The sequence below is a fragment of the Myotis brandtii genome, unplaced genomic scaffold (assembly GCF_000412655.1).
Source record: "Myotis brandtii unplaced genomic scaffold, ASM41265v1 scaffold168, whole genome shotgun sequence".
Taxonomy (NCBI): Eukaryota; Metazoa; Chordata; class Mammalia; order Chiroptera; family Vespertilionidae; genus Myotis; species Myotis brandtii.
Window position 1 is genome coordinate 4,277,792 of NW_005356173.1, and position 23,238 is coordinate 4,301,029.

Genomic DNA, 23,238 nt, shown 5'->3' on the forward strand with positions numbered 1-23,238 from the left:
AGAAGTTCAAGTATTATTTATTCAAAGTTGAAAAATGTACCATACTGCATTATTGCAAAAACTTGCTGGTACAAAACGCTTTGCAGCTGGTGAGAAGGCATAAAAAGTTGACGTCTAAACTCATTACTATTAAATTATTCTTACAGTACATTGCAAATTCAGAATTTCAAACTGCATTTTCTTTTTCTAAATTGCCCACAGTACTCGAGGTTCCTGAAGCTAAGGCAGCTGTTTTGGAGGAGGCGGGGAGGAGGTAGCAGACGTCAAGGGATCTCCATCTCACGTTCGATGCCCACGTACTTCAGGGCGTCGGCCTGGCTGTATCTGAAACGGCAGGAGACAGGCATGACCGCGGCCCACCGAGGTGAGAATGAACACAACCACCCACTTACTTCAGTGGGTGCAGAGAAAGGCACACACATCCAGTGACACCCAGCTGGGCCTCATTCACCGCGTCCTCCCACTCCAGCACAGTGTGTCCTCGGGCGCTGTCCCACCTGCTTTGGGTCGTACCTTCAAAGTGACAACACACGGGCCCTAGTTTATGACAACTCAGGACTCAGAGACGGAGCTTCTGACTGGGACGTATATTCAGCCACAGGATTGAACTAGACAGTCATCTGACTACATTCAGGAAAGTTTTAAATAGCTTGTCAGTTTATCCCACAGAGCCTAACAGTGTAAACGGCCAACCTGATACCAGACCTGTGAACACCATCTGAGGGTGAGCAGGTAGGTTATTGGCCAACAGTCCTCCAGCACTGGACAATTTAAGACAACCCGAGCATATCCTCAAGGACAGCAACGCTGACTGCATCATGATCACACCCAGCTCCTACCAGCAAGGTAAAAAAATGGGGCTTTCTACATTCTTTTCATTCTATCTTTAAAATAACCAGTGCTTGTATAATGGAAACTACATCCTAACTTCCCACCAATACCCAAGGCAAAGAATGACCTAAGATTAGACGCTCCAACAACATAAGACCCAGCAAGAGCAGAGAGTCAGCCTCTGTCCCGAGTCCAGGAGAAAGCCCTCAGGTCACAACAGAAATGCACTGTTACTAACCTGTAATCAAAAAACAGCTCTTCACCAGTCTGGATGGCTCTCTTCGCAAAGATCCCTATCCTGTGATCGCCGTTCACCATCATGACTAGAAAGAGACACGCTGGTGTCAGCCAGGGAAGGGACAGTCACACAGGAAATCTCTCCAAGCCGTGCATCACTATCACTGGGGGTCCTGGCATCAGAACAGGAATTCTGACTCCAGAAACACCTACCTTTTGCATAGCAGTTTGGATTGACTGAATGATTTGCAAAACGAATTTTGTTACCCTTACGGGTTGCGTCCACCACAAAATCTAAAGAAAAAATAAGCACAATGCAGTGAACAATTTTAGTTTTAGATCAATAAACACAAAGTTCCTATGATTCTGGAAATACAATTGGTTAGGTCTTCAGGGTTTGCCTTCAAAAGCAAGTAAATCATTCAGCCAACTTCGTCCAATGACATTTGCAAGAAAATACTGTTCTAGGTAAAATGAATTGATAATTCAGGAGTTGTCTCTCAAATGTTATTACCTAACTGTAAATATGTATTACTGAGCAAAACCCTGCAAAAAAAAAAAAAAAAAAAAAAAAGGAATCTAAATTCTTCTCAACCTTCTCAAGCATTTTTGTATCTAAAATTAATTTTCATTCTGTCTGGGGGACCTGTTCATAGCAAAACCTCCCTCTCTCTGTTTCAGCCAAGGGTTATCAGAACATCTTAGGTACTACACACCTGCTTTTCATCACAGCGCTCCCTCACCTCCCAAGAAAGCAGCACCGTTTAGCTGCTCAGTCCCTTGAGAGCACCCAGGAAGTGTTGGAGAGGCTTTGAAATTCAGTACCTTCCCAGGTCAGAGGCACTAACTGGAGGAAGTGTGCCCAGCTGATGTCCCACAGCCAATGTCTTGTGTAGCTCAGAGTTCCCGAGACCACTTCCGTTGAACATGACCAGCTCCTCCCCACAAGTGATGGCAACAGCCCGTTTTTAAGTTTCTGCCAGGGCATGAGAAACACCACCTCCCAAGTGCCACCCAGAAACTGTGAGTGCTCTGACTCCTAAACATACCGTTATTCAAGTTGAAGAGAAAGCTGCACATGTATTTATCATACACTTTGCCTCTTCTGTCGGCTTCATCTTGAGAAATTATCTTAAGAAGAAAGACAGTGTTGGATTAGGGACCAAACCACACACAAAAGTTCATCAAGAGAATTGGAGCCCTGGCCAGTTTGGGTCAGCGGTTAGAGCATTGGACAGAAGGGTTTCGGGTTCGATTCCCAGTCAAGGGCATGTACCTCAGTTGTAAATTCCCCAGCCCTGGTAGGGGCAACCAATCAATGTGTCTGTCTCTCTTCCCTCCCTCTCTCTAAAAAAGGATGGAAAGAATTATCCTTGGGTGAAGATTAAAAAAGAGAAAGAACTGGACCTTCCTGAGGAAACTCAATAAAGGGTCACTTGGGCCAGTTTCTTGGGTCTGCATGCGGCAAAGAACAATGGAATTGAAGGACTTCAACTCAGAAATATTTCCACATCAAAGGAATTACTCTTGAAGAAATTAATGAATCTTTCTACTGAATGAAAAACTCAAACAAGGTGGGCTGATTCCAAACTCAAGCTAGCCCTATGACTTTTCCCTAACTCTATAACTGAAAAGGCGTAAGATTAATGACATTCATTTCTAGGTCCTTATAATAATGAGGCTGTGGATTATGTACGACAGACTCATCGCAAACCTCATGTTCTTACCCCCTTGTCTCCAGATAAAGGCTAAATGTGACTAGGACTGAAACAGTCCAGTTGCCAAAAAAGGCATTTTGTGTTAATTCATTTCTAATCAGACCCAGTGATGATCAATACAAAACAAAGTCGCTACATATCAAGCCCGGAGCTGGATAGCTCTGGCCTTACCTCTCCACAGTATTCCGAGATGAATTCATTTTTCTGTACAGGATCTTTGATGAAAATCCCCCAGCCAGCCACATCAGATGGTGCCAACAATAAATGCTAGAGAATAAAGCAACAGTCATTTAATCAGGAGAGCAAAGTGGACTGCTGACGAGATCACAGGGTGAATCCCTATAAATCCTCTGGCCCCTTGTAGCCACCAAGTACCCTGAATTAAGAGCCTGTAATGAGAGGTAAACTTACCCACTTTTGCCAAAGGGGCTGACAAACTGCAATGCTTTTGGTTATTTGTAAATAAAGTACAGAATATAAGATCTACCTCCCAGAAAATATCAACTAACCATCCTTCAACAAGGTACCTACAACAGCTACCTTTGCACTTCCTGTCATTTCTTCAGCACTGGGAACAAATCCCTCACTTTCCACCATGGTTCATTATGCTTTCATCCCAAATTTCCTTTAAAAAGGCCCCTAATTACCCAAGCTATTCCTATTCTAATCCAGCCTAGATTCACCTGCCAGGGAAATTTCCCAAAACCTCCCAAATCAGAAACTAAATTAGCTAAATAACATGTTAAGTACATGAAACCCCGTTGGTAAGGAAGTATCTACAGTTTTTAGATTTAAACCAAAGGAGTTTATGCTATTATAGTTAGGGGTGGGGAGTAGGAAATGAAATTTTTTTAGGGTTCATCATCAGGGTCTGCCATGGGAAACAGTAGAGAATCATTGTGACAGAATGACCTCAATGGATAGGAACTACCCAGAGAAAAGCCATCTAAACACTTGAAAACATAAGAGCCAAAAAATAAGGCACTGCCAGAACAGGAACTCCTGGTAGGAGGGGGCGGGGCTACGAGCAGTGCAGTAGTGTGATCTAATTCATGTGACCCAAGGCGGAGGTCCACAGTGGGGCCTGGGGTTCTTGCTCCTTTCAAGTCCTCAAACTCTGGGATTCCCAACCTAGAAATGGGTTCATAAGGGTACTCCCTCATGGAGTTATGAGGGCTAATGAGTTAATACACAGGGCACTTAGCCAAGTGCCTACTATATCTTAAATAATAAATGCCAGCTATTATAATAAAAATGATTAATTGGATAAACGCACCACCTACTCCAAAGAAAAGACACTGACTGACCTTCCCCAGTATACGTTGTTAGTTTCCTTTGCTTGGTCATTAAGGTCATGGTTGCTACAATTAAAAAAATCACCTGCATGCACTTCCCAGTTATGTAATTCCTGGCTGTGATGTTTTCAAGGTTATTAAAAGAACACAGTCTGCAAAATCTACTGTGGGAAATTTTATCTCTTGTTCTGCACAAAAGGGAAATTGGCTACTATTTGAAAGAATAGGTTTCTATATTCCGACAGGAACACCATTTATTTGCAGTAAGGAGAATAGATAAATGGCTAATTCTATTTGCTAAACTTAAAAAATTCAAATCATCTACTAAACAACTAGAAAAACACCTCTTATTCCAAACCTGAAACCGTTCACAGCTGGTTCCTCCTATGCTACAGAGGTGGGAGTGGCTACCCAAGGAGAAACTCAGGCTCTCCCCGTCAGCTGCGTCATTCATTCAGTGATCACTTTTTGGCCCCAGCTAATAGAGTGAGACCGCTGGCCTTGCCCTGCCATGTCCCTCATCCCTTTCCCCACCTTCTTGGAGCCCCGCTGGATGCTGCAGTTCTTGCAGGACACGTTCTTGCTGTCCCAGTGGTCAGCAGCTCCGCACGTCAGACACAGGTCAGGGTCGCACTCCCGGACGGCCAGGTAGCAGGGGCACTGCTTGGTGTTGCACTGTGCTTTGCAGCGGCAGCCAGGAAAGCGGTTCTGACCTGCAGAGACAGTCACCGTCGTGGACTCATGGAACCCTCACAGCAGCCTCCCTATCCTGCTGCACAGATGAAGAAAAACTTCCTGTGTATCCGAGCTTCATGTGCTGCTTCAGTAATAATGAGTATCACCACCCTTATGACAAGTTCGTTTATTCTGAAAACTGAACCACCCCAACTCTGACAATACTGGTTCCCAGAAAGTATTTGGGTAGCTATTTCTAGATTCCCCTTACATTCTGTGCCAACGTCACTATGATTAAATTTAAACCACCAGAGACAAACAGCTCCTTTCATCCCATTAGCCTGAGCACTGGCTGGACACTGGCTCCGCAAGAGCCGCCATGTTGTGTCAACTTCAGTTACTGTTTTTTTGCAGGTTGTGGGCTGCACATAGCTGACCAAAGGCCCACTTAATTCTCATGCAATTGCATCAAAGCAACAAATACTTACACTCTGAACTACACTGACAAAACTTTTCACAAAAATTCTGTGCTATCACACAAGGGCACGAACTGTCACAAGGCTGCCGTGGATGGTCACAGGGTTGGTAGTTGTAAACGTGGTTAGAGGAGCCGTCTGCATCAAGACAACGGCATGCAAGTCAATCAGAGGTGGGAGATGATCATACACAAGGAACAAGAACACATTCTTCCCGTTACCTTGGAGCGTAGCAGGCTTTCCCTACCTGATACATATTCCTGTCTACAAAATGATAGCCGAAAGCACCCCCCGCCCCCATCGCAGGTCCCCAGGGTGCGGCTCCTTTACCCACCTGTGACTCGCCTTCACTGCACAAGAGAACTGACTGGCAATATAATCAACAGACATCCTCCATTTAATTTAGCTTAATGTACAGAAGTCAATTATATATAAGTATCATAAACTCTAACCCAGTTACTATTCTGAAACGATAAGCAGACATTTTTAAGTTGAATGAACAGATAGATGCCTACCTTTTTTCAGCTGTATCTTTCTGCAGTGTGCAGCCCACAACCTGCAAAACACAAAGAAAACAGTCTTCTCCAGGAAGCTAGGAAGAATGGTCAGCACAAATCCCACAGAACCTCCTTGAACAGGTCTATCTGTGCCATGAACATAGGGGTGCCTTAAATCCAAGTGACTGTGAAAGATGCAGCTTGCATTGCATTTGTGATGACTGGGGAAACTGTGACCAAGAGCCCTGATGTGTGCACTTTGCAAAGTCACCTAGTCAGGACTGAGGGCGGCCACACCTTCATGTGCAGGTTCCATTTCCCTACTGGTTCATTCTGATGTTGATAATACTGGCATGTCTTTAATCACTCAATTGAGCTCCATGGTCAGAATTACCAAAATGGTCAGAGGTGGGAGATGATCATACACAAGGAACAAGAACACATTCTTCCCGTTACCTTGGAGCGTAGCAGGCTTTCCCTACCTGATACATATTCCTGTCTACAAAATGATAGCCGAAAGCACCCCCCGCCCCCATCGCAGGTCCCCCTCCCAACCAAAAAATTCAGAATTACCTACTAAAGCCTGAATTCTATTGGAACACACCTAAGTTCTTTCAGTTCTAAATTAAAGAAATGGAACAGCATGTACACACGTTTCTAGATGCTCCCTTACCCAACACCCAACTGCAAAAAAACTGGGGAGAAGACATTAAAGCTGACAGTCCAGCCACCATCTTCTGGCTCTGCACTTACAAACCAAGTCACCTCATCACTCACTGCCATAGGCCTTGGGGAAAGGTAACGTGGCTCCTCAAAATATAAACCAGTACAGAAGTCATATACATCACACTCAAGCTCGGGGAAACATCTTAGAACAAATTAAATGTTCGCTTAGCCTTTACTGCAGAAGTTACTAGGTTTGTCTCAACCAAAAGCAGCAGAGTAAGCATAATTTTTATGACTCTTAACACACCAAATCTACTGACACTGCTGTATTCTTACAGAAGAACATCGGCAACTGCTCGTGGAAACAAGACTCCACAAGTCTACTTTTGAGGCAGCTCAAGTTCCTTTCTTAATGGGCCAAGTAGAGGCTGGCCAACACCCTTGGACACACCTGGCCTGCAGCATCCTGGTGACATCTCAGAATGGCTGCAAGTGGACTTACCGGTGTTTTCTCTTCTTCTTCCTTGGAGGAGTATCGACATCCTCAGTGGGAACTGGAGCTATGATGCTGGACTCTTTGACCCGAAACTCATACACCTGGACAAGAGGCAGTCACAGCTGTGAGGACCATAGTGGTGAGCAAACCTACACATTCTTATACTAATTAATATCAGAAACATGTCTCTTCTGTGACATTGCTCAAGTGCTGGGGACAATAGAGAGCAAAGCAAGATGTTGTCTCAACCCTCATGCAGGGACAGCAGCTGTGATTACACTATGATCAATAATCCCTCATGTGATCAATAAGGCTTAATCTAAATTCTCACTGGCTTTTTAAATCCATTGTCACCTAACCTGAAATATCTAGTCAGAAGAATAATTTTCTCTCAGTTCCCTCTCAGTGGGAAAACAAAAAAAATGTATTTTCCAGGAGATGAACATCAGGTTAATAATTGAGACTATTCTTACACTTGGACAAGGATTACATATTTTCCCCCCTCTCTGAAAGTCTTTCTTAATCAATATACTTACCTGTCTACATGTTTTGGTCCCAATTAACCTGGCAATGGCGCAGAAGTTGTCGTAGTAGGTACCGATGAGGACCCGGAACATGGAGGCCTCGGCCCCACTCCACTCCACATTCTCAGGGGGCTCACTGTTCGGCTTCATCTTTATTGGCGTTTGACACCGAGAATTTGCTTCTACAAACCAAAGTTAAGCAATGTTCAGGAAATGACAACTGCAGAACAGAGTATTAAGAAGTAAAACAGGGTGTGCTTAAGAAAAAAGCAGGAAGTGAATCATGTTTGAGGACAAACTGAGGTAGAAAGTGTCACTAAACTTTTTCCCACAGAACCAGGAGCCTAGGCTGCTTTCATGACAAAGGCAAATGGGGCTGTTCTGTTATTTGTGGTTAAGTCACAGGGTAGGACACCTGAAGCCCAGTCAGGAAAATAACCAAAACGACCGACAGAACATCAAGGATATTAAGCAGAGCGACATGAGCCCCACCCTGGAGGAAATGGCACACTGGAAATAGATGAACTTTGAACCTCAGTGACCAAACAGTAAACATCGTAGGCGGGCCAGGGGCAGAAGACAGCAACAAGAACTCGGCTATGCGTCCTTCCTTGAGAATGCCCTAGTCTTAGATTTCTCATTTTATTGAAAACTAACCAACTAGGAAAATTATTCACTATGGCACATGCCCTTACTCTCCACAATGTGGACCTTTCAAAGCAGTGGTAAAGCCAGTTGTCAGGTCCCCTACCAGAGGAGCTCGAAGTTTCGTCTTTTTTCTCCTCTTCTTCTTTATCATTGTTCTCTCCACCTGTTTCGGTCCCAGCTTCCCTGTCACTGTCCGTGTCCTTTGACTCCAGCACATTAATGGTGGGGGTGCTGGGCCTGCTGCTGTTGTTGGGAAGCCTCCCTCGTCTGCGACCTCCTGGGCGTTTGGGGGGCGTCTTGATCCGCTCAGCAGTGAGGGCGGCAGCGAACTCCTTTGCTCCCTCCTATGAAGTGAAACATGGAGGAGACATCAAGGTCAAGTTCCACAACTCATTTTGTTGAAGGAGAAAACAAAAGATTGGATAAGCAAGGTAGTCAAGAAATTTAACACAATATCCATTTTCCACAAATAGTTGCATCTCTAAATACACTTGTTTTCTTTTTCTAATAGTGTGGAACAGGGGTCCTCAAACTACGGCCCGCAGGCCACATGCGGCCCGCCGAAAACATTTATCCGGCCTGCCGGGTGTTTTTGCCGCCGCTGTGCATAGGAATTTGTTCATAGTTTTTTTTAAAACTATAGTCCGGCCCTCCAACGGTCTGAGGGACAGTGAACTGGCCCCCTGTTTAAAAAGTTTGAGGACCCCTGGTGTGGAAATTTCAGAAAGACAGAAATGAGTTCTATATATTGCTACAGTGGTATGAAATCAGGCAAGATAGTTCTATATTTGTGAAATGCATTAACTGGTTAGTAAGTTAAAATATAAAATATATTTTACATATATAATTTCTTTAAAAGTGAAATTTTATGAGGAAAATCATATACTTCCTGTGCATGTGGAGTCAAACTCTCCTAATCTGGCTGGGGTTTCTAAGACAGCACATGCTTCTATAGTCATGGTTAAAATACACAATACAAAACACATAAACATGCTGGACTCTGTCATTTCCTGCCTTACTATTAAAACATCCCATTTTTTCCTGTGAGGGATACACAGCCTCAGGAAGACACATGAGGATCAAGGCTGTGAAGGTTACATTCTGTATTACGAAGTGCAACATCCAGTCTCAGAAAGTATAAAACAATGGTGAGAGCATTAACTACAGAGAGACCAGAGAAACTACAGAGAGACCAGAGAAACATTTCAGATGAGCCAAATGAATTCTGCCTTGTGAAGAATATGTAAAATAGTGCTCATGAATCCCATTTTTAGTGGCAATAGAAGGGAGAAGTTTGAGAGCAGCCAACAGTTTTATACTTCATTCTATAAAAACCAAATTGCTTAAAAATAGGATACCTTCTGCAGGTGCCATTCAATGAATCTTCTGTCCAAAATCCAACAGGCAATATATACCCACTTAGTTCCTAGGTAGGAGTGGCTTGGTTCAAAGAGGGGAAATGGTAAAAATAAGATAGTACCCGTAAAAAAAACAACTTTTCTACCTCATACTTCCCTAAACCTTTACCTTTTCTCCATCATTTCTTTGTTGTTGTTTTTTTAATTCTGTGGGCCCTATAATACAGCTTAAACAACGGGTCTAAAACTCAAAGAAAGGCTATGGCTCTGAGAAAGGCTTAGGACCACTATGTGTGACTATCCAGTTCCTGGGGTTAGGTGGGCTACCTGTGCTGCACACCCTCACACTCTGGAAGGTGTAATGTTAGTGTCCTCGATCCTAAAGACTTTGAATTGTAGCTGAAGAGATTAACACATACACAAAGACTAATACAAAGATCAATGAAGGACTAGTGTGTGCAGTACGTGAGAGCTATGAGAGACACATGGGTGAGAACCTCTGCCTACCGTGTGGCCAGGAGAAGCACAGGGGAGCCAGTGTTAATGCTGACTGCACACACCTCACCCAGTTCAGAATCAGCGCTTCTCAAATGCCCTTGAGGAACAAATGGCACTCAAGCTTACCAAATGCTGGTAACACTGTGGTCCACAAGGCTTGTTGTCCAGAGCTGTTTCCGTGTTCTTCCGCTTGTAAGTGTTAGGTGTTGCATGAAAAGCTGCAAAATAAAGATAAAATATCCAAATATGAAATATTTACTTATTCATTTCCCCTGTTTCAATGGGAAAAGTCAATGAATACATTCCAGTCTTGCTAATACGTGATTCACATCCCAGAACTTTCCTCCCAGTTCTTACTGAATTCTTACCATGTGTTTCCCTCGACTCCTGCAGGGCGCAAACACTGCATTCTGGAATGATTAGTGGTTTCACATTTTTCTCCTCACAAGTATAACTGATGCATGTAAACTCTGAACTCTGGTCATAAACATTTGATATCTCCATAGAAACAACTGATACACCCTCTACAATGAAATCAGATTTCCTATTTTTACCAAAAGAATTCTGACATCTACAATTTTTTTTCTTTATGAAGAAAAGTCAGCAGTCTGTCAAATGGAAGAGAAGAATGGAATACCACTTGTTAAAAACTAATTTTTAAGCCCTAGCCAGTTTGGCTCAGTGGATAGAGCATTGGCCTGTGGACTGAAGGGTCCCGGGTTCGATTCCAGTCAAGGGCATATGCCCAGGTTGGAGGCTCAATCCCCAGTGTGGGGTGTGCAAGAGGAGGCAGCCAATCAATGATTCTTTCTCATCATTGCTGTTTCTATCTCTCCCTCTCCCTTCCTCTCTGAAATCAATAAAAAATATATTTAAAAAACAACAAAACAAAATTAATTTTTAAATTAATAAAATTTAATTTATTTATACTAAATTTAATTTTATTTATACTAAATTAAATTTAGTATAAAGAGGACAGCCTCAAAACACTAAAATGCATTTTCTTTGACTCAAACACAACTCAAGGACCTAGTGAGAGCCTGCAACCAGCACCTTTCCACAGGAAAATACAACCAAGTGTTTGAAACTTAAAATTCCAAATCATGTGTTAACAAAAAGATTCACACTGCAGTACACTGGTACACTGACCAGGTATGAGTGCACAGCAGTGAGGACTTCAGAGAATTTGTGATCATTAACTTCCAGTGCACAAGGCGAATACTGGCAATGATCTGTTAAGAACTACACAAAATGAAAATTAATTTGGGTAAAAACAAGTGACAGACTCATAAAATAAGTCATTTAAAAAATATTTGTAAAAGGTCATACTTAAAATGTAAAGACAGACTGATGAAGGAAGGAAAACAAAAAGACAACAAAGTTATGTTTTTAAAAGTAGAAATTCGAGAGACCAAGATGGCGGCATAGGTAAACACCGCAGACTGCTGCCGCAAACAACCACTTCAAAAATACAACTAAAAGACGGAACGGACATCACCCAGAACCACAGGAGGGCTGGCTGAGGAGAGACTCTTCAACTAGAAGGAAAAATAACAGCACACCGAGGCTCAGAGGAGGCGCAGTGTGGAAAATACTCAGGTGCGGAGGTGCGCGCGCTAAGTTTTTTTTCCCCCAGAACAAGAGCCTAAACCATACAACTAACTTTGCACTGGATTAGATTTTGGACAGGCAAGGACCCCTAACACACAGACTGTGCACACAGAAGGCTACAGTCACATTAGCAGCCCAGAATTACATCAATCCAAAAACAAAGCAGTCATTAGCCAGAGTTAGTGCACACAATGAGTAACACATTTTTGGTAAAATCTGTTTTTAGTTGTGATGTCTCCTCTAACACCTGATATATTTGTAGATTGATATTCTCACCCTAATTCAGTGAAAATAAAGGCACATATGTATCTGTAGACAGAAACACACACACACACACACAGCTCAAGTGAGGACAGTAGCCTCTGGTGGTCCTTAACTAGAACTAGGTAACAGTACTTATTAACCATAATCATAGTCTCGAAGACAGGAACAACTTCAGACTATAACAACAAAATCAACATATTTATAATCAAAGGTACTTTAATAAATTTTAAAGTACCATTATTATGACTAGATTCCCTCAGCAGAATTTCAAACAAGCCCATATATATAAAGAATTCACTCTTCCAGAAATGTCCAGAATACTTTTCAAATAGACATCTTAAAATACTAATATTTGAAATAAGCTACTAAAAATTATTTCAAGCTAGCCTGGACAATGTGGCTCACTGATTGAGCATCAACCTATGAACCAGGAGGTCACGGTTTGATTCCTAGTCAGGGCACATCCCTGGGTTGCAGGTTAGATCCCCAGCGCGGAGTGTGCAGGAGGCAGCCAATCAATAATTCTCTCTCATCGTTGATGTTTCTATCTCTCCCTCTCCCTTCCTCCCTGAAATCAATAAAAATATATTTTTGAAAATATGTATTTCAAGCTAAATATACAGAAAAATTGTTATATAAAAGTCCATCAGAAAAATTAAGGCACGGTACCTTTAAATTTTACAAGGAGCGAACATGGATATTTCAAGGATTTTTGTTTGTTTTAATGTTGAAAGCAACCTATGAAATCTTGATGAAAAATCATCTAAAGCCCAGCCATTATATAAGCTCAGTGGTTGAGCATCAACCTTTGAGCCAGGAGGTCATGGTTCAATGCCAGGTCAGGGCACATGCCTGGGTTGAGGGCTCAATCACCAGTAAGGGGCGTGCAGGAGACAGCCAATCAATAATTCTCTCTCATCATTAATGTTTCTATCTCTCTCTCCCTCTCCCTTCCTCTCTGAAATCAATAAACATATATTTTTTAAAACCTATCAAAATGTTTTCAAGCAAAGGTAAAAGTTATATACAATTCCAGCTATTCTCTATACCTCTGTTTGAGATTAAATTGGCAACACTAAAAAATAACCAAAATATAGGGTGTGTGTGTGTCCCCCCCCAAAAAAAATGTATATAGAGTTTAACAGTTGATAACTCACTTAGTTTTAACTCCTTTTCAGGTATAACTGATTTGAAATAATGGGTGAAGCCAGACCAAGCTTTGAACAAAGAAAATTTATCCTGCCCGGCTGGTGTGGCTCAGTGGTTGAGCATCAACCCAGGAACCAAGAAGTCACCAGTTCAATTCCTGGTCAGGGCACATGCCTGGGGTTCCGGGCTCAATCCCCTGTAGGGGGCGTGCAGGAGGCAGCGCTCATCTCTCTCCCCCTCTCCCTTCCTCTCTCTCTAATATCAATAAAAACATCATTTTTTTTAAAAATGTATCTTAAAAGATAAAGGCTTATGGTACAAGACCAGCAACAGTCAACGAATAGAGAGCACACAAATACTGAAGAAATTATTCTTGAGGTTTAGGATTCCATTGCTTTGCATTATCAGCAGTGCCTGGACCAGAATGGTCATCAGTTTGAAAACAGGCATAACAACAACAACAAAAAAACTATTCGTTTCTGTAGATTCTTTTAAGTTTTAAAAAATTAACTGTACGTTAATAAAGACTAACTTTATAATCATTCCAAGTGTGTATACTTTTTTGGGGACACACTGTATACTGAGTAGGCCTTATAATCTTACAATGTTTCAACAAGTAAGTGATGCCTCAAATACAGAACTGGTGAATCCAAGGATCAGCACTGGAACAAACGTTAGTGATCACCTGTTTCCAGGGAGTTTTACAAATCAGGAAACAGGAACAAAATACTTAAATACGAAGTATTCGATTCCAGGTCAGGGCACATGCCCGAGTTTGAGGCTTGATCCCCAAAGGCAATAATTTGTGCAAGTAGTTGTTTGGCAGCAGGTGTGACCAGACACACACTCCTCACTGCATGGACAAAGAGAACAGCTTCACATCAGACACCACTTCCCTGAAATACTCACTTCTTCAGCTTGCTGTCATGTGACAAATGATCAGATCAGTACAAATTATCAGTTTTATACATTAACTTCTGCTCAAAATACTGCTGTTGTCTGCTCTGATTAGAGCTTGGTACTAAGAATGAATTCTTACTGAATACTTACATATGGAATCACATAAATTCTTTTGTGTATATGACAGATATCAGACTTTTACTAAAAAGTCCCTCACAGAACAACAATGCCAACACTCAAGCATGGGAAAGCAGTGACAGCAGCAAACAGAATTCTATGTTCAAAAGCACACACTAGGAAGCTTTGGGCATTATCTCATTTAATTCTCACAAAATACCCAGGTATTAGGATCCTCATCCCCATTTCACAGACAAGGAAAACAGACTTAGGGAGGTTTAGTCACTGAGAATTACACAGCAAATATGAACTCAAGTATTTCTGAAGTTTTTTAACTATTACACAGCTAAAATACTAAAAAAAAAAAAAAAAAAAAAAAAAAAAGTCAGCCATCAATTATAAACTTGAAATACCTTCTTTGATATTCTAACCAATTAAAATGTTAAAATCTCAGCCCTGGCTGGTGTGGCTCAGTTGGCTGGGTGCTGTCCCATGCACCAAGAGGTTTGGGGTTCGATTCCAGGCTCGATCCCCAATAGGGAGCATATGCATGTTTTAGTCTCTCCTCCTGTCCCTTCCTCTCTCTAAAAATCCATTTTTAAAATCTTTAAACATCAATATACATTACAAAAAGAACATTCAAATGGACTTTCACATAATACCAAAAAGGATAAACTAATACAACTGTTTTATGCCTAAAACATTCCTCTGTAGGCCATTCAGACAATAGACAGCACATCAGAATATCCCACCAAAAGTTCTACTTTGGTCCACCATAAGCACATGCAGACATGCAATTTACAATTTTTTGTTGTTGTTGTTGTTAATTCTCACCTGAGGATATTTCTCCATTGATTTTAGAGAGTGGAAAGGAGGGAGGAAGAGGAAAAGAGAGAACGAAACATCTATGTGAGAGAAACATATCGATGGTTGCCTCCCCTATTCAAACTGGGGCTGGGGTTTGAACCTGCAATCCAGATACGTTCCCCCTTAACCAGGAATCAAACCCAAGACCCTTCAGTGCACTGGTCAACACTTTAACCACAGAGCCACACTGGCCAGGGCAACAATTTACAATATTTTTTTTTTTAGCATATTTTTATTGATTTCAGAGAAGGGAGAGACAGGAACATCAATGATGAGAGAGAATCATTGATTGCCTGCCTCCTGCATGCCCCCTACTGGGGATTGAGCCTACAACCCAGGCATGTGCCCTTGACTGGAATTGAACCCAGGAGCCTTCAGTCCAGGGCTGATGCTCTATCCACTGAGCAAAACCAGCTAGGGCTACAATATTCTTAATAAGAATTGGACATATTTTACAAAATGACCATGTATAAAGGGGAATGCTTTTCAAAACAACTTTTCAAGGGCTATGTGAAACCCTAATAAGATATGTATTTGATAACTGTCCAACAGCTATTGATTATTAAAACTACCAAATGAATTTAAACTAGACAGGAATGTGGATAACAGCAAGGAGATGGGAGACATAATGATAATTCTAAAAACCAATGTTAAGTTTTTCTAACTTAAGATGACTAAACCACTTCACACACAGAAATTACTGTTTCCAAGACTAAGATGCACATCACACCACAAATCACGAGCTATGCAGATAGAAGTGCACAGACAGAGCAAAACTCAACAGGAGGTAAGAGCTAATGGCTTGAGCAGGCTAACTGACATTGAAACATATGACTGGAAAATGAGGGGAAAATTCTGTGAAAGGTGGGTTCAAACTGAAAAAGACAAAGTACCTTGGAGCCATTTAGTGCAGGGGAGACTGGTGCAGAGCCCCTACCGTGTTACCATGTCACCAACATCACACTAAAATGTGACATGGGAAAAACTAACCTCTATATCAAGTAAACTCTGCATAGGAAACTGGGAGGTATGAAATATATTTTTGAAATATGTTCCTCAAAAAGCAGTTGGTAGTTTTTAAACCGTGCTTAAAGAAATAAATTCTAGTTACCTGGACAATTTACCACGAAACCTCACTCCCCAGCAATATAAGAAAATATTGTGTGTGCCATACTTCAATTTCATTAAGACTATTTTATGTTTTACCTATATTCAAATGCGGGTATTTGTAAAAAAAAAAAAAAAAAAAAAAAATTTAACACTAGATAGCTAGATAGATGATAACATCTATAAGCACCTTGAACAAATTTTGTTGAAGAAATTGGCTAATATCAATATCGCAGTGTTGCCCTGGGCTATCAGCTAGTTCAAAGTAATAGTTTATTATGAAACAACTGCTCCATTAGAATTTATGGAAAAATCACTGACCTATATCCCAGGTTGGTGGGAGATAGCAATACAAATCAAACTCATGAAGACTTTGGAGCAACCCTCAAGCAACAAATTAAAAATAGTAAGACACTGATCCTAGCATTTTTCAATCTGAACTGCAAGATTAAATGATAAACTCTAGTTGTAATCAATGAAAACAATTTCCAAGTTGCTCTAAAACATAATTCCACAGCGAAGATCGAAAATGAAAACATACAATAACTGCACTTACGGTGTAGGAAGCAGTCATACTTGAAACATCGCCTACAGAAGAGTGTGTGAAATGAATGCAGGCTCTGCTCCCTCTGAACAGATTTAGCATTTGGTCCATCTATGTTCGGGGTACATTCTGGAGGCAGTGCCCCTGGGAGCTGCTGCTCAGTGAGTTCTTTATACCTGACATGAACCAAGAGAAATGTAAGTTAATGGAAAACAAAAGTTACAATTTTAAAAATGAAGGTTTTTTTGTGGGGTTTTTCTTCTAAAAATAAAGTTTCTAAACAGATTCCATGTATTATTTCTGTTTATCTTGGCTAAAGCACAAAAGACACATCTATAACCATCTGTGATGAGCCAATTACACATTATGCAAGACATATCAAAAATCAAATTCATGAAAAATGTTCTTATATTAAAGTTAAACATCAACTGCACTAAAATTTCTACAAGTGTCCAGAAAAATTTTCCTCTACATGTACTATTGCGTATTATGTGTGTTTGTTCTAAAAGGTTTTTAAGGCAGAGCTCCACAGGTTTATGCTTCACTTCAAGTGTCTTGGCAGACGTGACAAATGAAGCAAGTGGCTCATCAGCTACATTACATTAGTTCCATTTCCAATAAACCAAATGGTGAGAGATATCCCATACAAGACTGCCTCACAAGAACAAATCTTACTTTTCCTTTAGTTCTTCTGCTGTGCCCTTATCTGGAAACATTGAGGAAATGGCTTCAAAAATTTTGTCAGAAGGAAATTTCCGAGGTGGGTGGCTTTCTTTATCTGAACAAGGAAATATGAAAGGGCAAAAAGAATGAAAGTAAACAAGTTTTCAAACTTTCATTTTTTTCCACACGACTATATGTAAAAAAGATCATCTTCTAAGAAATTATCAACTTTGTGTTTCACTTACTTCCAATATATTTTACATGTATCTATGGCATGACAGTTAAGTCAGACAAAAAACAACTTCAAAATCCAATATGGAAAGTTTTAAGCAGATTGGGGGGCAGAAAAAAGTGGGCAGAAAAATGGTAAGCAGCTCTACTACTAACTGGTTTTGTGACCTTGGTTGGTCACAGACCCACTTGGGTCTGTTTCCTCATCTGTAAATGAAGGCACTGAACTAGATGATCACTAAGGTGTCCGTTATAAAAAGTTTATGCTTCTTTGAAACTGAAGTTTTCCCCCAAATCCTTCTATGTTATCTTAAATAATGAGCTTTGCCAAGTCTCCAACAACTCCTGGCTCTGACTGGGCCTCTGTTTCTCAGGTATGAAGTCCTCACAGCTGGTTACCGTTTATGGTGTCTGAACTGTTCTTCCCTAGAGTGTGAACTTAATAAGTTACTTCACAGCATTAAACCTCCTAACTCCTCCACTATGAGACAGATCCACCTGTGGAGCATTATGAGGATCCAATGAGCTAGTGAATATAAAGTGATCACTACTTGTACAAAGAAGAGATCAGCATGTTATCTGATGATGATTATGACTGCCCAGTGAAACCCAAAACCAAATAAATATTTATGTTAGCCAAAGGAAATAAAGACACTCAAGTACAGAATGAAATGTTACAAATAACATTCTAATTTTGATTATACTGTTATCGATGTAATTTTTAACAACAAACAAAAAAAGGAATGACAATCTACTTGTACTCTATTGTTTTTGAAAGATGCTGTAATGGCTACACACAATCCTAACAGACATACCATCTCTGTTCTCCTCCAGATCTTTCTGTTTTTCTTCTCCTTCATCGGGATCATCTCCATCATCGTCATCATCATCATCATTGTACTGGCCAAGAGCATTCACCAACTCCACAAAAATTTCATCATTTATAAACCCACATTCTGAAATTCACCAAGTCAAATATCAGAAATATACAGAGAAGAGTGGTAATGACAAAAGTTTACATATGCCTTTTCTGATTTGGAATAGTCAGAGCCCGCCAATCAGCATTATAACATTATTAAATGAGGGGGGGGATCCTTTTCAGGACTCACCTAAGGCAAAGTTAGGAACAGAATTTACCTTCAACACCTGTAATTTTCTCTTTAATCATCCATCCCCCAAAAGTTTCCAGGGTCTCTACTGTAACTAATTCTCTAGAAACTAATTGTGGCCTTGGCCTCCTCCAAAGCAATGTACCAAGAGACCTTGCTTTCCACTAATAATGAGAACAACTGACGATGTTACACCTATCACCATCCTGCCAGACAAATTAGCAGTTTGCTGGACACAAAACACCAAAGCCATGATTGTAATGATAGAATTTCAGGTACTGCAGCAGCCTGGTGGGAAGGTATTTTAGAGTGTAGAGCTTTTTGGAGCCCATGTCACATAAGCAGAGCCTTGTTCTAATTAATTTTACTGGTAAAGAATCTTAAAATATATATATATTCAAATAATTCTATTTAATTTACATGTTATTAACATAATTTGCTATAACCAACTATGCATAATTTTCATGTGGCAAACATGGTCCTTCAATTTAAAATTAAAGAAAACTCTAAAAATTTTAGGCTTGTGAGCCAGGCCAATCCAGCATAAAACTTAATATTTAAAAATCTTTTTCATATCTATGCTGAAAAAAATAAATCAAAGTATTTCTCAGTTCTTTAGCCCCCTTTTCCAAGAGAATAAACCCATGGCTCACCTCTATCCCCGTGTACTTTTCCATCATAATTTTTTATTAATTCTTCAATGAAAGTCCCATCCTGGTCTAAAACTTCATCCCCCATATAAGGAATGTTATGTAAAACAGTTTCATCTTCTACCTAAAAAGTTTAAAAAATAATAAATTTAAAAGCAGCCTTATCTTAAGTACCAAAATTTTTAAAATAATGTAATAACTAAAATACAGCAATTTTTTTCATAAGCAGATGTCTTTACCCAGTTCTCCAGACCTAAAATAATAGATAGCAAACTCTAAAAACTATAAGTAAAAGATCCCTCTTACAAATAAGCGTAACAGAGAAACAAATTTAAGGAAAAATACTGTATTTACCTACTCTAACATGTCACCAAACATTAAAATTTCCCATTATTTTATGTATATATTCCTATATCTGACGTTAAGTGGAATTGATGAAATACGGTTTACCAAAATGAACTATAAATAACCATACCTTAAAAAAAACTAACATAAGGGTTTCTAAATTTCATTTGGTCTAGTAATTGGAAGACATTCAATGTAAAATTCTAGGGATGTATAATAGAGTATTGATATATATCCATTAAAGTTATGCCAAAAGGATTTACTCATTTACATAAAATAAGAACATTCTACAATAAAAAATATTTCAATACTGAGATGAACAGGATGCATATCAAAATTGATAATGCTAATGAAGATGACAAGATGGGTTTATACCAAGGTTTGAAAGACAACAGGGAAGAAGAGGGTGCTAGCTTAGCAATCAAAGGAAAGTTAAGAGATAATGTAATACTTAAGAATACAAAGCACAGAAAGCTGACAATTGGGAGAAAGAGAATTTTCAATGAAGAATAAAAAAGACAGTAATTACAGATAAAGACTAGAGGGTTCTGAAGTCCATATTTAAGGACACTAAAGTGAGGATAGGTCTAAGTCTTGGGCCTTTGAACAGGGTGCTGATAACAAAATTTTAGAAAGATAATTCTGATAAACTGAAAGGACAGGCTGACAGGAGGTCATGGCAGCTATATAAAGTGTAAGGTGCCTTAGGCTGGGATCATGATCAATAGGCCATGAGACACAGTAATGGTCAGGAAATACAAAGAAAGGCAAAATTTTCCAATAAACCCTTGATAACAAACTTAGGACAAGTGCAGACTTCATACCTTAGAGAAAAGGGAAATTGGTAGAAACTATGCATATGGGAGGTAAAATGAAAATTTAAATTTTAATGTACTGATCTATTCAGATCAAGTTTGTGTACAACTACAGAGTCCAGTTTTCATTGCATCTCACTTGCACTAATCCCATTTAAACTAGGTGGATTCATTTTTTCGATGCAAGCAAAAATTAAGTGACAATGGCTCTTTTGTCTTCTCAATTATATCTACACAGTCTTGTCCCCAAAACATACCCTAGCATAATAAAGATAACCTGCCTAATCTACTTTGGTCAGTATTCAGCAAAACACATGTATGATCCATAAATAGTATATATTGGCAACTTTAAACAGTATTCTTTAAGAATTTCAGTGTATGAAAATATGAAACTTCCCTCTTGTGATATGATTCTCAAACTAAATGTTTTTGAATCAAGCCTTAATCACACAAATTTATGCAATTGTAGAAGAGTATATGAAGTTTGCCTTTAACCCTCCACTATGAAATCTTTAAGTTATTAAAAACATTGGAAACATAAGCAATTCTCTAAACTAGGCTCACCAACGACTTCCATCAAATTTTATTGCCCTTACTATTTTATATATCAAATAATAAAACTATACTACTTTATATATCAAGTTAATAAAATTATATATTTTTATTGAATGACACAAGTCAAGAATGCACACTCAAAGTTTCTCTTTTGTGCCATCTTCCTTCATCCTGCTTCTATCAAGAAATAGTGGAACCTGTTATTGAACTTAATTCATTCTAGAAGGCTGTTCAAGAAGCGATTTGTTCAAGAACTAAATCTTTTTTTCCCCATTAGAAATCCTGTAAATTGAATTAATTCGTTCTAGACCCCCAAATTATTCCGTTTTAACATTTCTTATATACAGAACATATCTAATGTACTGTTTACTCTATAAGCAAACACTTCTTTTCTTAAATTTATCAACCCACTCCCTAAACAAATCACTTTCAGCACTCGTTCCAGAGGTATCTTTCAGGAAGTCAGCAAGCAGCACCTTCGCTTACTCACATATCACTGCCTCCGAAATGCTGTCACTGAAATGCTATCTCCAGCTAACTGGTTCTTGTTTATCCAAATCAACTACAGCTTTTCTACGTCTTCAATTGCCTATGATCATTGTTTCTTTCATACCCTTAGCAACTTTAGCACTCTTGATGGCTTCATCATGTGTTTAATATGTTTTTATTGATTTCAGAGAGGAAGGGATAGAAACATCAATGATGAGAAAGAATCATTGATTGGCTGCCTGCCTGCCTCCTACACACCCATTCTGGGGATCAAGCCTGCAAACCAGGCATATGCCCTGACTGGGAATTGAACTGCCACCTCCTGGTTCATAGGTCAATGCTCAACCTCTGAGCCACGCCAGCCAGGCTATGTCTTATTTTTTTTATTATTATGGTTTTATTGATTGGAACCAAGATGGCAGCATAGGTAAACACCTGTACTCGCTGCCTCCCACAACCGCATCAAAATTATAACTAAAATACAGAACCATCATTCAGAACCACCTGAAATCTGGCTGAATGGAAGTCCTACAACTAGAGAAGTAAAGAAGAAAGCACATTAAAACTGGTAGGAGGGGCGGAGGCGCAGAACAGGTCCAACACCCACGTATGCCATTTTTTTAATTGGGAGGGATATCTCGGCTGCAGAGGCCCACTGTGAGTGGCAAGGGGTCCCAGCCCCATAGCAGACCCCCAGCCCAGAGTTCCAGAGCTGGGAAGAGAAGTCCCCCATAACTTCAGGTGGCAAAAACCAGCTGGGGATTGTAGACTGTCTGGCATCAAGGAGAAACTCGGGGGGGTTGGGGGCTTTCTCCCAAACAAGGGTGCTCACAGGGGTCACTGTTCCTGTGCTTGGACCTCCCCAATCACAGAGTTGACTGGCAGCTATATCTGAGTTTCCATCAGCATGGCCCACACTGTTCACTCTGCCCTGGAGATTCCCTGAGACCCCACCCATCCAATTTGCAGCCCTACTATTTGCAGTGGCTCTTCCATATGAATAGCCTGAACTGGCTCAGGCTTCAGACTTTGCTAAAATCTCTTAAACAAGCAATAGCTGGAGCCAGTGTGCCCCAAATGTATCAATAAAAGGTCCAAGACCCGGCACTAGCACCAGCCTGCCTTACTTTACCAGTTGGCCTCACCTGGGCACTTCCAAGCCCAATACAAGTAGCAGCCATCTACAGATCTCTCTGTAGCTCCTGCCGGGTGGCCCCAAGCAGTGGCTGATTTTGCACCTCCCAGGAGGCCCCAGAGTCAGTGCACCTGGTGGACAACTTGAGACCATACCAGATTACAACTCTACACATCCACAAACAACACACTCAAGGGCCAGATTCAGTGAGCACCAAAGCCCCACTGAAACACGTCCTGCTCCATAGGGATGTTTCCTGCACTGCTGTTCTTCCACTATAGACACAGGTCCTCACAGCCAATTGGCCTGGAGGTCAATTCCTCCCAGTGATACCAACAGCAATCAAGGCTCAACTACAACAAGACTGTGCACATAGCCCACACAGGGGGGTGCACACCTAGAGGGCCCAGCTCAGGTAATTGGGGAGACTAAGCCATTGGGCCCTACAAGACACCTACTACACAAGGCCACTCTACCAATTCCAGGAGATTTAAAAGCTCTACCTAGTACATTGAAACAAACACAGGGAAGCAGCCAAAATGAGGAGACAAAGAAACATGTCACAAATGAAAGGAATGGAAGCAGGCAAACTACTGGATATGGAGTTCAAAACAATGGCTATAAGGTTACTTAAGGATCTTAAGGAGAGCGTCAAGGGAATTAATGAGAGCATTAAGGGACTTAGTAAGACTTTCAAGGATCTTAGGGAGAATTTCAAAGACATGAAAAAGGACCAGTCAGCAATTAAGCATACACTAACTGAAATAA

The 23,238-nt window shown here is 40.4% G+C and overlaps 1 protein-coding gene across 13 annotated transcripts in view; it reads right to left on the reverse strand.

Moving 5' to 3' along the window:
• The window catches only part of EZH2 (enhancer of zeste 2 polycomb repressive complex 2 subunit), a 42,051-nt gene continuing 18,813 nt past the window's right edge, over positions 1-23,238 (reverse strand). For 7 of the 13 annotated variants that reach the window (XM_014536888.1, XM_014536886.1, XM_014536890.1 and 4 more), the window contains 16 exons: positions 19,135-19,255; positions 18,188-18,328; positions 17,154-17,256; positions 16,491-16,654; positions 10,046-10,137; positions 8,167-8,407; positions 7,428-7,597; positions 6,898-6,992; positions 5,748-5,788; positions 5,245-5,370; positions 4,616-4,794; positions 2,958-3,053; positions 2,118-2,199; positions 1,282-1,362; positions 1,070-1,154; positions 1-513 (listed from right to left, as the gene is read on the reverse strand). In XM_014536888.1, coding sequence (XP_014392374.1) covers positions 444-513; positions 1,070-1,154; positions 1,282-1,362; positions 2,118-2,199; positions 2,958-3,053; positions 4,616-4,794; positions 5,245-5,370; positions 5,748-5,788; positions 6,898-6,992; positions 7,428-7,597; positions 8,167-8,407; positions 10,046-10,137; positions 16,491-16,654; positions 17,154-17,256; positions 18,188-18,328; positions 19,135-19,255 — 1,887 coding nt within the window. In that variant the 3' untranslated portion in view covers positions 1-443. The remainder of the gene's footprint in view (positions 514-1,069; positions 1,155-1,281; positions 1,363-2,117; positions 2,200-2,957; positions 3,054-4,615; positions 4,795-5,244; positions 5,371-5,747; positions 5,789-6,897; positions 6,993-7,427; positions 7,598-8,166; positions 8,408-10,045; positions 10,138-16,490; positions 16,655-17,153; positions 17,257-18,187; positions 18,329-19,134; positions 19,256-23,238) is intronic. The other 6 variants (XM_005862823.2, XM_005862820.2, XM_014536887.1 and 3 more) reach the window with 4 other exon arrangements.